This window comes from Lathamus discolor, chromosome 6 (assembly GCF_037157495.1).
Source record: "Lathamus discolor isolate bLatDis1 chromosome 6, bLatDis1.hap1, whole genome shotgun sequence".
Classification (NCBI taxonomy): domain Eukaryota; kingdom Metazoa; phylum Chordata; class Aves; order Psittaciformes; family Psittacidae; genus Lathamus; species Lathamus discolor.
Genome location: NC_088889.1, coordinates 90,955,381 through 90,970,236, shown reverse-complemented (window position 1 = coordinate 90,970,236; position 14,856 = coordinate 90,955,381). Strand labels below are relative to the sequence as shown.

General features: G+C 47.9%; 1 protein-coding gene across 1 annotated transcript; it reads right to left on the bottom strand.

Moving 5' to 3' along the window:
• Nucleotides 1-10,238: 10,238 nt before the first annotated feature.
• GFER (growth factor, augmenter of liver regeneration) lies at nucleotides 10,239-12,032 on the bottom strand. Its single transcript, XM_065684883.1, has 3 exons — nucleotides 11,786-12,032; nucleotides 11,300-11,511; nucleotides 10,239-10,548 (listed from the first exon to the last, which is right to left on the bottom strand). Exons 1-3 carry the CDS (start codon nucleotides 12,011-12,013, stop codon nucleotides 10,386-10,388), a joined length of 603 nt encoding a protein of 200 aa, XP_065540955.1. The 5' UTR covers nucleotides 12,014-12,032; the 3' UTR covers nucleotides 10,239-10,385.
• Between the last annotated feature and the right edge of the window lie 2,824 nt (nucleotides 12,033-14,856).

The following is a 14,856-nucleotide window of genomic DNA, read 5'->3' as shown; positions in this document are numbered from 1 at the left end:
ATCATCTCTGCTCCGGCCGGGAACTGCAGGGAAAGTCACAGGGAGGAGTACGCATGCACGGTGCAGGCCTTGGGGCTGGGGGCTTCTTGTGGCTCCATTACAGCTCTGCTCCATCCATACCTCCCCATCCCTTCGTGCAGGGGCCCGTGCTGCTGCCACATCACACGGGACACGTGTGTAACAGGCGTGTTAAGCCCCTCACATGCAATGCACTAACCAAGTGAAGGATTCCCATGTGCTGGGCCCTGTCTCCAGCTCCTTTTGGCCTTCAGCAGCTCTGTCAGTCTGTTCTTTCTGGCAGGTGGAATCAGGCTTTAACTGTTAAGGCTCATGATGATGCCATTCAGTTTCTCTCAATTACAGGTGAGTCATCATCTCTCCAGATCTATTTCTGACGCTCAGCAGGAAAAGCAGAATTCAGCCTTTCACTCCTCAATGTCACCAGCCCAGAAGCAATCACATTGTACAATGCAAATGAGAAATGGCCACCAAGAGAATGCCAGCTTGGTCCCTCCTGGGTTCTTCTGGCAAGATGTCTCATGAGGCTGGCCAAGGATTGCATCCCAGAATCAGAGCATCGCCAGCCCATGCCTGAATTGCAGGTTAAGCACAAAGACTGTTATTAACTCGAAGGGATTACCATAGGCGAGGTCTTTATACAGGTTTAGCAGTTTAGAAGCAGCTGTTCCAATGTCCTCAAAAATCACTTTCTTGCTTTGAGAGCACATCATCCTGCACCCATCAGCCCAGAGCTGTATGTGATGCTGAGGTTGCCCCGTCTGTGCTGGGCTCAGCAAACCCCAGAATGGGTTTCCTATACACTCACGACCACCCCACACATCCCAGCTGGGCTTGTGCAACATCAGCAGCTCACATATGTAAAAGGCTATGGATAGACCCTTGGAAAAGTATTGGCATTAGGAAAGCTGTGTGGTAGGACATAGCAGGAGAGTGGTGTGCTCCTGGGGCCACCGCACAAGGAACCACAGAGACCAGGAAACCAAGAAAAGAACCGGGTCTGTTCTTGGTTTCCTGATGACATTGGGGAAGACACTTCAATCCTGCCCCTCTCTGAAATGTCTTGTCCAGCCCCTCTGTCCTGACTGGAACAAGCCTATTTCAAACAGTGCAAAATCACAAGGGACCAAGACACCACCTCAACCTTTTAGATGCTCCCATAGAACAAATCACATCCGTTTCCATAGAGAGATCTGGTTTAGACACTTCAGTGCATGACACTGATGCACTAGGCAAGATCCCCACTGAAATCCCCACTTCTGAACTCATCCTCTTTCAAGGTCCAGCTCTCCAACTTTGCTGCGTGCAGCACCACTTCCACAATTACTTCTCATGTCATGCGAGCTCTCCTCCCCTGCCACAGTGCAGATAAAGCACAGCAGCTATCTCAAGCCTCCACACAAACTGTAGCTCTGTTTCACTTCCTCTTGCTGCAAATAAGCCAACAGATACACAGAGCCAGCCAATAATGGGAAAGGATATTACAACCTGAACGTTTTCCCCATCAAATGGGGGGGAAAAGAACAGCGTTTGGAAATGGCACTTTCCAGAACGTTTGCACAAGTTCTGCCTGCATTTGCCATTCCCCCTGGATTTCAGTGACAGGGAGCAAACAGAGCAGCACACAGACAAGTGCCTGAGATCTCTGCATGGTTTGATTTTACATCAGTTTCATTAAGGGTAAGGAAAACAAGGCTTTGCCTCCTACTCCTTGTAGCCCCCCCTGACTTCCTCATCCTTGTCTCCAACACAAAAAAGCAATGGGCTTTTTATCCAGGGATAAGCACATGGTCATGACAACCCTGAGGAGACAACAGGGGCTTTCTCCTCCTTCAAAGCCTGATGGAGTCAGCCCCACACACTCAGCTAAGGGCTGATTTCAACCAGCTCTATAAAAGCAGTGATTTTCAAAGCCATATGGCTGAATATAAGCAATTCACAGAAGCTGACCAGGTTACCTGTTGTAAGCAATGCTGGCACTGCTCAGGGAAGCACAACGTATCTGCTCAAATCCCCAAGCAGATGGCTGAGGCTTCACAGTCCCAGTGCTGCCAGGGTCAGGATCTGGCCCATAGGAAACCCAGTAATGAGCAAGATGAGTTAATATGATTCACACCTTGAATCCTGAGCTCACTTCTGAGCTCCTCACTACAGGAGAGACATTGAGGGGCTAGAGCAGGGCCAGAGAAGGGAATGGAGCTGGTGCAGGGCCTGGAGCCCAAGTGTGATGGGGAACGGCTGAGGGACCTGGGGGGGTCAGATGGAGAAGAGAAGGCTCGGGGGTGACCTGGTTGCTCCCTACAAGTGCCTGACAGGAGGATGGAGCCAGGAGGGGCTGGGCTCTGCTCCCAAGGAACAAGGGATGGGACAAGAGGAACCGGCCTCAAGCTGCACCAGGGCAGGTTTAGATGGAGCTGAGGAACAATTCCTGCCCCAGAGGGTGCTCAGGCATTGGAACAGGCTGCCCAGGGCAGGGCTGCAGGCACCGGCCCTGCAAGTGCTCACACACTGTGGAGACGAGGCCTCAGTGCCATGGGTTAGTGGTGGCCTTGGCAGTGCTGAGGAATGGTTGGACTGGGTGAGCTTACAGGGCTTTTCCAACCCAGTTGATTCTATGATATCTTTATCAAGACTGACCACATTTTCTCCATGGTAGCAATGGGATGCTCCTGATTTATCAGACAAAACCATCCGCCCCACTTTCTACTGAGCATCTCTGAAACCAAACAGTGATGTGAAACTGCTCTGCTCTCAGGACAGCTTTGACAGTGTATTGGTACGAAGCAATCCAGCTTCACAGAACACAGGCTCTGTGCAGCACACGGCGCAAGGGAGCCAGCCAGGCTCCAGCCAGGCTTTACAGCCCACTGACTTCAGCAGCTCCACGAGGTCCAATACTGTCTTCTGCACAGGCATAGGTGGTAAAACAGCTTGTCCTTCACATTCCCCAGGCAGCACGCTTGAAACAGGACTTTGCTAGATGCTCACTTAGTTGTTACTCTGAAATGCTTTCCTGGAGCTTGGCTAAACATTGCTTTCAGCAATTAGTCTCTAGAACAACAAGAGAGTTGATGGAAACATTTAGGGGTGATTAGAAATGCACAGTGCCCAGCAGCAGAGAGAAGGGACTTCCTGATCAGCAACCTGAGCACGCTATCGCTAGAAAGCTACTTAATGCCTTCCACCCTAAGAGATCCCAAAATATCTGGAAGATCATTTATTAGCTGGTTACTCATCCACTTCTGAAATGCAGCCATTTCTCAAGTGGGATTTGGCACAAGTATAAATGCATGATAAGAATGCAAGGAAAAGAATGAAGAAAACTTTGCTAAGTGGAATCACTGGGGAGAGATTTGCGTGACAGAATTCACTTCACCGAGACAGCAGCTGTTTTGAACTGAAGAGTCAGTATTCCAGTACTTGCATAAGGCCCAAACTGAACAAAACCCCAAAGGATTTTAAAATGCTTCCCAGTGGTGCAATCGTGAGCTTGAAGTCTCATCTGGCAAACTTACTCTTTGCTGCTTGTTATAGCATGAAAAGTTTGGGGTTTCTGGCAAACCAGTAAGCTAACCCTGTCAGGCACTGGGCTGCACAAAGGTGCACAACACCCTGGGAGGAGCTACAGGGATGGGAAGGCAGATCCCTGTTTTCCAAAGGGACCTCCTTCGGACCACAGCAGCAAGTCACACCATGTAGGGCCTGACCAACAAGTGGAGTTCAGTACTTGTTATCTGCTGCCTGCACTGAGCAGGGGTGGTAATGTGAGCAGAGCTGACACGAGGCAGCCTCTCAGCAGCTCGAGCCATGCTCTGACATGCAGAGCTTCTGCAGCTCTCATCTGAGCTACATCAAGCTTGGCCGCCAGAGGTGCTTTCCCATTTCATACCTTTTGTTACTCTCATTTCTGCTTATTTTACAGCACAGAGCCAGACCCACAGTGTAATTTCTTGAGGAAATAAGGGCCGTGATGGTTGTGTAATGAATGTGGTTATTTGTGGTGAATATAGCCTAAATGTAAGAGACACTTCATTTCTCAACACAGCAAGTACCAAATGGCTCCTCAGGTTCAAAAGAAAGACGTAACCTGACGTAAAGGAGATTTCTGGGATTGATTGAGTGATTTTATTATGGGAAACAATCTCAGGCCCAATAGTGTGCAGTACAAGCACATTAAAATAGCCTCTCTGAGAGAGATTTTCATCTACATGAGATACACACAAAGGCTGTTGAAAGTGCTATTTTTATCCCCATTTTGCAGAAGTGGAAGTGTAGCTACAGAAGATGAAGTGACTTACCTGGAGCCCAGCAAGAAGCTTATGACCGAGAACAAACTGAATGTTGATCTCTCAAGACTCCAGCTGTATAGGCCTTGTCTTAGATGCCTTGCATATCTTTGACCCCATCCAAGAAGCGTGACATGAGGCACAGTCAGAATCCACTTTTCCACATTCCTGACAGCTTGGGCCAGATGTCAAGGACGGAAGAAGCAGGGAAAGCCCAGCTTTGCCTCACTGTCCTCAGCATTTGAAAGGAAAGTCCCCATTCAACACCATTGAGTACTGGGATTTGAGTTTAGACCTAAAGCATGGTGACTTGGGAAAAATGGGAGCTTGAAGGGACTGCACAGAATAGCTGCCTGGTGTCTGCTGTGTTTTATCCTCACAGATCTGCTAATTCAAAGCAAGGCTCCCATGAAATTCAATGGGATTTCTTCTTAGCTCTTCCCATGTGGAAAGGCTGGGCTGCATCCCTGTATCTCAAAAGGAACAGCTTTGCTGAAGTCATGACTGTCTTGTGATCTTCCTTCCAAACCCTCTCTTTCCTCTACACAGCCTCCAGAGCAGATGACAACCACGCCAAATAGGTTTGATCCCTTCCCTGACTAAAACCCTTTCCAATCTGTTAATGACCTGATAAAAAAAAGACAGAACTTCACCATGTATGACCAGCTATGGGCTAAAGATCAGATAGGAAACACCCTGGAAACACATCCAGAAAGTGTTTTATTATACTTCCAAGCGCAGAATTTAGCTGCAGGCAGAGAACTAACACATCCCTCATTTAGGTAACCACACAAGTTTGAAAAGTAACTGAAATCACCAAAATCTCCTCCCAAAACCCCAGGAAAGGGACCCTCAAGAGGTAAAACATTCGGTACCCAGAGCAGTTTGCTCCAGAGCAGTGTAGGAGACAAGAAAACCAAGCCAGCACATGGTTTGTTGCCCTCTACTGTTCGCTCGCTTAAGATGCAAAGCAAATTCTCCCTGTAGCATCACCCCTGTGAAGCACATCGCAGCGACAGCACAAGCCAGCAGCATGATGGTGAGTGATACATGGGAGCGAAAACATGGGATCGGGAAGAGGCTCTGCATGGGAAGTGCTCACAAGGAAAACCAACAGCCTGGAACAGCACAACACGCAGAAGCAGAAGGCACCTTTCTGCTGCACAACACAGCAAGGTCATGGGAAGCAGGGGCAGAACTCAGGAGGCCTGAGTACCAGGAGCTCCATCTAAGTGCTAGACCAGGCCAGATGCTCTAAGCCCAAATGCAAGCCTAACTTTCTGAGCTGTATTAGCTACTCTTCACTAGCCCAGTACATGCACATGGGACTGTCACACACCAAGGGGAACAGAACAGTTTCAGTGCTTGGCAAATGCCAGTGCTGCTTGTTAGACCTTACCTCTGGAAACGTTAAGGGTAATAATGACAAAGACTGGGAACTGGCAGCAACAACAGATACCCTGGGATCAGCACAGACCAGGGCACTGAGCCCTGGTTATCCTCAGCTGGTAGGAGCCACCCTTTGTTCCAGGGTTCTGTGAGTGGTGTCAGGTTTGCTGATGCACAGGAGATGCTGCTGCATGTCAGCTACCAGCATCTCAGCTCCCTTCACTGGGAGCTAATTGTGCATTGGTGCAGACACACCTGAGCTGCGTCAACCAGACTGGAGTCAGCATATGGTGTTGGTATGCCTGTCCCTGTGGAACTTACCAGTCCAGGTCAGGGCTCCAGCTACCATAGTGTGGATCCCCATCCCCTTTGAGAATCCTTTATGCTCTAAATGATGATTTCCCTATGTACTATTAGCTGTGGGTTTGCTTTATTCCATTTCCTATCAGCCTACAAAATCAAGAGTTGACTTCAAACAACCTTGTTGGCAGTTTCTACTGAAGCTTATTCCTGACTCCACAAAATCCTCAACAGCTCCTCTCCATCATTCAGACAAAATACCTGAACAGCTATTCCAGGAATGGGAAAAAGAAAAACAATGCTGATAGGAAGGGGCAAAAACCCCAAACTGAAATCTAAACCCTTCCCTCTCCAAGCCTGTAAATATCCAGTGGGAAGAAATATCACACATTGACTGGAACAGGCAGGAGCAAGAGACACATGCAAGCAAAGCAACTCCTGAGAATCCTACTGTAAACAGGAGACTCTATTCACCCAACATACTGCAAAGGAACAGCTAATCCCTGGGAAAACGTTAAGGGCATAGTGGTGCTTCTGCCAACATCAACACTTGTTACTTGCTTCAGCAACTCCACTTCCCATTCATGAAGTGGACACTTCGCTCATGTTTCCCTGCTCTTTACTTTCTTGAGGAGGAGAAAAAGAAGGAGAATTAAAGAACTTCAGCTATGAAAGCAAACCAGTGCACAAAACCAGTGAGTCTGTGAAGCTGAAGGTTAGCCAGGTGCTTACTGCACACAAGCAGCTCTTGAGTAAGGTCCCACAAGCTCCTTAGGCAGCACCAGCTCCTGACTGCGCTTTGTCTTGCAAGTGCTCCTCGTACTGGTAAGAAACAGCTTCTCCCTTCTGGCAAATGGGATGGGATGTGCATGGTTGTGTGGTGAACACCCCGTTAACAAATGCTGCCCCTCACTGCAGCATTCCTCTGTATACCTTCAGTACACCATTCCTCTGTACACCTTCAGTACACCTTCCTCTGCCACCTTGCTCCAATTCAGGATTTGAGCTACTCCCAACTGTAGCACTACCCTTAATGCTGTTAAAAACATGCAACACTTAAACTGCATAAATAACCCCACCAGTCCCCACATGAAACCCATCTTCCACCTAATGGGCAAGGACCTGCTGGACAAAACGTCTGCATCATCGTAGCTTCTTGGCACACTGAGAACTGCACCAATTGAGCAGCACAATAGAAAAGGTCCAGGTGCAACCCCACCTTGGCTGATCAATACCGACAGAATCACACAGCCTCAGCTGAGCAAGCAAGCTCAGACCTTAATATATCAGCACGCAGAAGGTTAGACACCCCAGCATAATATGATGCCTTTTCCTAAGGTCTCATGCAGTAGGGAAGCCAGGAATAAACTCTGTTGCTTTATTATTTTCACATCAACAGAAAATATCACTTGAATTACAGGTATTTTTAAAACTAGATTTAGTCAAGTGCATTTAGAAGAGAATTCACAATTTTCTGTACACAAATACAAGTCATCTTCAATAGGAATTCCTTACATAAGATTAAAACTTGAGATGCGGTACAAATGAGCAGCAAAAAAAATCCCCTCCTCCCCATACAGTCAAACCCACAGAGATGATGATATCCCTGAGGATCACCTAAGTCAAAGCTCTTCTGCAAGCAGTAAAAATGAGAGAAGAGAGTGCAAGCATCTATTTTACCAAATGGCCACTTAGTGAAGCTACAAACTGCCCCATTAACATCCCAGCAGCCACAGGGGTGGCCTCATTATTAGGAAGCACTCACTAAAGACACCAACTTCAGCTTTAAGGCTCTTCCCCTGCCCCTGCACCACTGCCAGGACATGCTGGCAAAGGGGGTTTTCCTTCTGCATGCTTCTACCACCTCTTTGAGCAATATTAGGTGACAAAAACATGTTGCCACAGCTGCTCCCTTGATTTTGAGCAGGATACACCTTTGGTTTCCTCTCTGCACTCCTGATACGCGGATGGTGGAAGGTTACCCTGCACCTGCCCAGCACCAACTGCTTGCCAGCAGAAGGCAGCGGCACTCCCAGGACTCAGAGATCAAGTGCACTTGCACACAAGTGCCACTCACCACTCTGGCCCATTTTCAGTGTTAAGATGGAAAGGGAACAGACAGGGGTTTTCCCAACCTGCTCATCTACACTGAAGCAAACAAAGAAGAATCTCATCATCTGCTCCACAGGTGATGAGACTGTCACGGAGAACAGTCAAGGGCAGATTGGAAGGTAAAATGAGTAGATTCCTCCTCAAACACAACCAAGTCCACAAGCAAATGCCTGTCCACACACCCTGCTGCTAACACTATTCAGATAGAACTGGGTAGTTTAGATCATGCTGACAAAAGCAGAGGGTTACAACCTTTTTGTTAGTCCTCTCCCCATTACTGGTGTCGTGGTTTAAACCCAACCACAAACCTCGTTCACTCACTCCCCACCCTTCAACTGGATACCAACGTACTTCACTTTGGGGACCGAGTTTACCACTCAAAAGACAAAACCCAAGGGCTGGAATTTATTTGTTCTAAGCTCAACGTACTGATAGGGAAATGAGCCAAGCATTTCTCATAACCCAAATGACACCTTCAAGTCATAAGCTAGACTGAATGCTTCACAAAGTACCTTATCATTGGCTTTGGGTTCATGTTTAGAAATGTTACTACATAAAAAATTCCCAGGAATAACTAGCCCATAAAATTTGCCTACTAACAGGTCTGACTTGAAAGAACTTGAATGTACCATAAAACACTGAAATGCGTTTCTGAAGTTCTTATGCTTTTCTAATCAGAGGAGCCCTATGCACGCAGGTCTGAAGATCAAAGTTCTGAAACAGGAGCTTGTTATCACACTGCTATTATCATAAAAGCCCCATTGGTATTTCCAGGTAACACTCTATGAGCAAGAGTAAATTTACAGAGGTACAGCAGCACGTGAAATAAGGAAGCTCTAAAACGCACAAGAAAGCCTCAGCAGGAAGTACAGGAGGAAAAAGCCTTCTATTGTCGTGGTTTGTTCAGACTCTTCACAGCCAGAAATGGACTAAAGGGCATTATCTCAATATCTACTCTAAGAACTTGAAATTCTTTTGACTTTTTTTTGTTAGCTGACTCTTTTTATCAAGAGATACATGTTTACATGCATAGGGTGTTAAATCATTTATGCTGCTATTGCACTTGAATCTGAAATTCACACTTCTGTATCGATACACGGATGCAGTATAGCTGACCTAGGAAAAGTACACATTGCATGGATGCTGACCAGTACCTACAGAGGGAAGCTACCCAAGGGGCTCTGAGTCCCCTGTGCAATAAACACTACATTAAGCTGACCTTGCAGCCTGACACAGGACTCAAATACCGTAGGGGGCTTGTAAAGTCCTTTTGATCTAGAGAGGTTTTTAGCTAGGAGATAACACCACAGTATCAGCCAGGTCAGCAAGTCCCAACCAAGAACTTCAAAACACATCTCAGGAATGCTGTATGTGAAACAGAGCTGAATATGCTTCATTACAGATATAGGGGTCAAGCTATTTTCATCACAGACTGAAGTTCACAGCAGAGATTAAGAGGTTATCTGCTTTAAGAGTAAATAGTTCAGTAGAACGTAGCACTTCTAGATCCAAAGAAAATTGGCAATCAGTTTAAAACATATGAATTTCACCCAGGTATTTCCTTCAGATATTTCACCCACTGATACTACATTCATTAGATGAATGTTGCCTACCCCTGGTTTAGTCTCCTTTCTACAACATCCTCTTACACGATAAGTCAAATGCAAAATAAAATTAGGAGAAATCTGGGCTTCATTATTTCAGTATTTAAATTCAATGTACCTCCCTTCAGGCCTTTTAGCAAAGGAACTGGATGCAAATTTAACAACAAGCACTGGAGATGTCAGAGAGAGAGAGAACTGGGGGTACAGACTTGGCGCAAAACACGGCATGAATAGCAAATGAAAGGCGGAATTAATCAGATGCATTTTCTAAACTATCAGGATAACGCCTGCAGAAAAACATGAAATGCCACAGGGCAGCTCTCTACAGCCATGTTCAGGGAAAACGAACAAAACAAGCAAATACCCCTAAAATAAGGAAATGTCAATGAAAAAGTCCCCATGACTTTGTCAGTGCCTTCATTTCACAGGTTCCTGGCAATTGCTGTGTCAAATGTGAGGCCCCAGTCCTTCAGGTAATACATTTTTGTCATCAGTTATCAAAATATTATTAGGATGAGCTTTTCAAATCCACTTTTAGAATTGGTTTACCTTTATTGCCACGAGCCGTAGCAGTCACACACACACAAACCCACAGTCACTGACTCACACATCTCCCTGTAGTGACTCCACACCAGACTGGATTGGTCTGATAGATTTGCAAAGCAGTCTCTATGGCTTAATCACAACTCCCATCTTTCCAACCATCTCGCCAGCGCTCATCCACACGAGAGCAGTCAAATTCTGCTTTCCCCAGTTTCCTGTTCACTTCATTATGAAGAAGACACAACCACTGGGAGAAGTTAGTTCTGTTGCTAGTATCAGGCTGATTTGTACGTAATCTGCAAACAGGGAAGAGGAAACAAATGTTACTTCTTTATAGCCACCAAGCTCAATTCCCAAAGCAGGCATAGAGCACACAGCCAGAATCACCTCTCTGCTACTGCAAGATAGGTCCCAGAGAGAACCCAGAAGCTAATCCTCCACTATAAAATACTGATGGCTGCAACTTGATTTCATTCACTGCCTACTCTTGTCAACTGGAAAAGATGCAGGAACCGAACAGCTCAGCTATGATAAAAAGCAAGAAGTACTCGAGTTCATCAAAATGCCATGCAGCTGCTTTGCCATGTGGCATCTGCTAAGTCAATAATCAAGTTTCAAATGGGTTTTTTTGCATGTTCATCATCCAGAAAAGAGGAGTTGAAACCCTCAAGAAACAAGCTGACAGTAACAGGAGTGTAACCCTTTGTGCCTCCACTGCTGAGGCTGCCAACAAAGGGGGTTTTCTGGGGTACAGAAACACTTGCTTCCTGAAAGCCAAATTACTTCAAGTCCCAGCCTAATTCCACAACTGAGCACAAGTCCCGTTTGAACCAGACAATCACGCAATTGCCCCGGGGAGGCCTCGGAGGCAGCACGCAACCTAACAGCACGAGAAGAGCTATTGGGTTTTGAGTTAAGCGCGTCTCTGATGGATGCAACACCGGAACGAAGCCGTTCAGGGAGCTACCAGCGCAGGAAGAGCTGCCCATACACAAATCACGGCTTCAGCCCAGCGTTTCAGGCAGAAACCACCCTAAACCAACTCACCTTTCCCTCAGATCCTCAGCGCAGTGCTCGCAGGGGTAGAACTTGGAGAAGAGGTTGATGAAGTCTCTCATGTCCTTCTGCTGGGCGCCGGTGGGCTGGTCGGGGTAATAGGCCGCCATGGTGTGCAGGAAGCCCCATGTGCTGCGGCCCAGCTGCTCGCTGTCCAAAGGACAGTTCGGTGGTGGCTCCTTCTCCTCTGTGGCCGTCAGGTCCTGCAGCAGGAGAAAGGGTTGGGAGGGGATGTGGTACTGGGTGGGGAAAGAGCCCCTCTGCGTTCAGATGGGGAACAAACCCCTCGCACCCAGTGGGACAACATGGAAGCGCCCTTCACCCTCTCACTGAGAGGAATCCTTGGCCCCTTCACGGCCTGAGGAGGGGGACACACAGCCCCATCACAGCTGGGGGATGGAGACCCAGTGCACAGCTCGGCAAGGGTTAAGGCCGACAGCCCGCCCTCAGGGTGGCAGGGGAAAGCCGCCGCCTCACCCCGCCGCCCGGCGCTGCCTGCTTCCTCTGCTCGCGGAGCCAGCTCTTGAAGTCCGTGCAGGCTCGGCACGGCTTCTTGGACGGCTCCTCCGCCCCGGAGCCCGCGGCGCCGTGCGGGACGGGGAAAGGGAACGTGAAGGGGCCGCCCTCGGTGCCCGGGAACGGCGAAGCGCCGCGGCCCGGCCGGCCCTCGCTGGGCGCCGCCATCTTTGCGCCGCGGTGCACCATGGGCTGGGGGGGAGCCCGCCATTTGAACTGGCCCCGGGTTACCTCAGGCGGCCGCGGGCGGCCGGGCCCGGGGCTGCGGGACGAGGCTCGTTGCTAAAGCAGTTCGTTGTTACAGCAGTTCGTTGTTACAGCAGTTCATTGTTGAGCAGTGAGAACACCACACACACGAAGTGTGTGTTTCTGGTGGCTTTTGCCAATAGAGTGGCAGGTTCTGGGTTTGAGTCTTCTGAGGAGAGTTCTTGAGCTCTGAGGAGAAGTGACATGAGCCTCCCGCCGGCGCTTGCCCACCTCACATCTGTGTACGTATATATATAATAGAATCACAGAATGGTTTGTGTTGGAAGGGACCTCAAAGCTCCTCCAGCTCCAAGCAGGGACCCCTTCCACTGGAGCAGCTTGCTCCAAGCCCCTGTGTCCAACCTGGCCTTGAGCACTGCCAGGGATGGGGCAGCCACAGCTTCTCTGGGCACCCTGTGCCAGCGCCTCAGCACCCTCACAGGGAAGAGCTTCTGCCTAAGAGGTCAGCTCAGTCTCCCCTCGGGCAGGTTCAAGCCATTCCCCTTGGCCTGTCCCTACAGGCCCTTGTCTAAGCCCCTCTGCAGGTTTCCTGTAGCTCCCCTACCTGCCATGGGGAAGAAGGGCGCCTCAGCGTTATCTCCAGCACAGTGATACGATCACCAGCGTGATTTAAAAGCAAACAAGCCGATAACTCCATTCCAACTCCTGCAACTGAAGTAGAACACATCCGTATCATATTTACATGTTTTAACACCTGTCGCATGCTTGTAAGCCTATATTGAGGAAGGATTTACTCACCTCTTTCCAGGAGTATTTGCACGCTTTGCACCAGGGTGAGTACATCAGCCCAGGCCTTGCCCCTGCTCTTCCATCCTGAGGGGACATTGAGCAGCTCTGCTTTGACTCTTGGTGAGCTACAGGCTTGTAAGCACATGAGGATGGTGACACAGCTCCTGGGCAATGGTCCAGCATGGCATCAACTTCAGGGCTGAGTCTCCCACCCCTTGGAAAGGTGAATTAGTGCAGATAAAGCTTCGGGCCAATTCATCCTCTAGTCTGGCGGGTATGACCCGCTGAAGCACACACGCATCCAGCGTCTGAGACACAGCGGCCTTGGGAAGCTGTTTGCAGGAGTGAGAGGTTGAAAAGTCAGAGGGCAGCAGCACAGACTTGCTTTTCCTCTTCTTTTTGCCTTGATGCCATCATGCTGGTGGTGGGTTTGAGGCCACAGGGTAAGTCTCCCATTGTGGACAATGCACTCTAGAATGGGAAGTTTGTATCCTCTGGCACTTTTCACCTCTTCATGTCCTGCAGGTCAAGTAAAAAATAGGACTGTTTTGTTTAATGCAAACAAATGTATGGAACAGATGGAGGGAGAACAAAATATCATCTTCAGATATCTTGTGTTGGAGGCTTTTGCCTCCTGTCCCTATTCCTCTTCCCTTTCAGCTGTTGTAGCATAGGACATTTCTCCTTAGCAGCTCCTGTCCCTAGAACCAGCTGTACTTCACCACATCGTGTCCCTTCCAGGCCTATCTGAAAGGCTTTGGAGTCTCTGCCTGACATTAAGTGCTGTGCTCCCACCAGTTCTGCACAGACACAATTTGTATGGAAGTTGTTGGAAAAACCCTGCTCATTTTCAGCTGTTACCTTTGGATGCATTTAGCACAAGGTGGGATAAAATGTTGAGTGGGTAATGCATCATTTTACAGAAATGCTTCACAGATTTGCTATCAAAAAGATTTCAAACCCTCTGTGCTTTACAGATCTGTTCCCTGGTCAGTGTAGCGCTGAGCTAGTGATTGGAATCTCCATCATTGGGCCTCCTGTTTATCAATGCTCCGTTTCTTATTTCATGAGAATATTTCCTTGTTGACATTTGGGAGGGAGGGAGAAAAGACATGAATAGGAACTACTGAAAATGGCTTTGTTGAAGTCCTACACAACCATATATCTACATTTCATACATCAAGGAAAGATCAAGTAAGGAAAAATATATCATTTATGTTTGCTTTCCTTCCCCACCAATAAATGTTTAAATGATGTTGATCACATCATTCTTTTCCTTTAATTCAGAAAAAAAAAGGTTTGCTGGTATTTGGAGGAGGGACCTGGGGAATTTCCTGCTGTGCTTTATTGCTTAGCCTTCAGCAATGAAATAGTTGCGGAGATGTTTCCAAGTCAAAGCAGCCTGTTAACAGTCTGTTTGCTCTCTTGTTAGTGATTTCATTTGTTGAGCTAGTTAAAATACAAGCCTGATTTATATTTCTTTAAAAGGAAGAAGTTCATAACCTGGAAATAAGCTGTTGCTTACAGAGGGATTTGTGCTCAGAGTTGGTCAGCTCTTTAGGAAAAGGTGCTCCCAGTTTTCCCCATGCACCCTCACCACCAGCATCATCTTGTTTCAAAGCAAGCAAGGACAAAAATGGAGAGATGCTCTGATGCAAAACAGAGCAAGGAAATTCACTTTACTGTCTCAAATTGAATCCCAGCACAGAGCCTAATTAATTCCACCCAAAGGAAGGAACACAGCACAGAGCTCACTGAATCTACCAAATAGGTGCCTCTTCCTGAGAGCCGCTTAATCCCTGACTAGGATGGCAGTGATGGGTATTACCAGGAAGCATTAGTAAAACCTGTGCTTGAGAACAAGAAAAGGGTGTGTTTACCTTTCTCAGAGGAAGACTGCTGTTTGATGTTCTTATCTTTGGCACTTGCTAAACATGAGCTTGGGAACTGACAGGGGGTGCACAGGGAAGGAAGAAGAAATGGGCAGGTAACGGGAGCTGACCCCTGTTTGAGGCCAGATATGCATCCATCAGCTG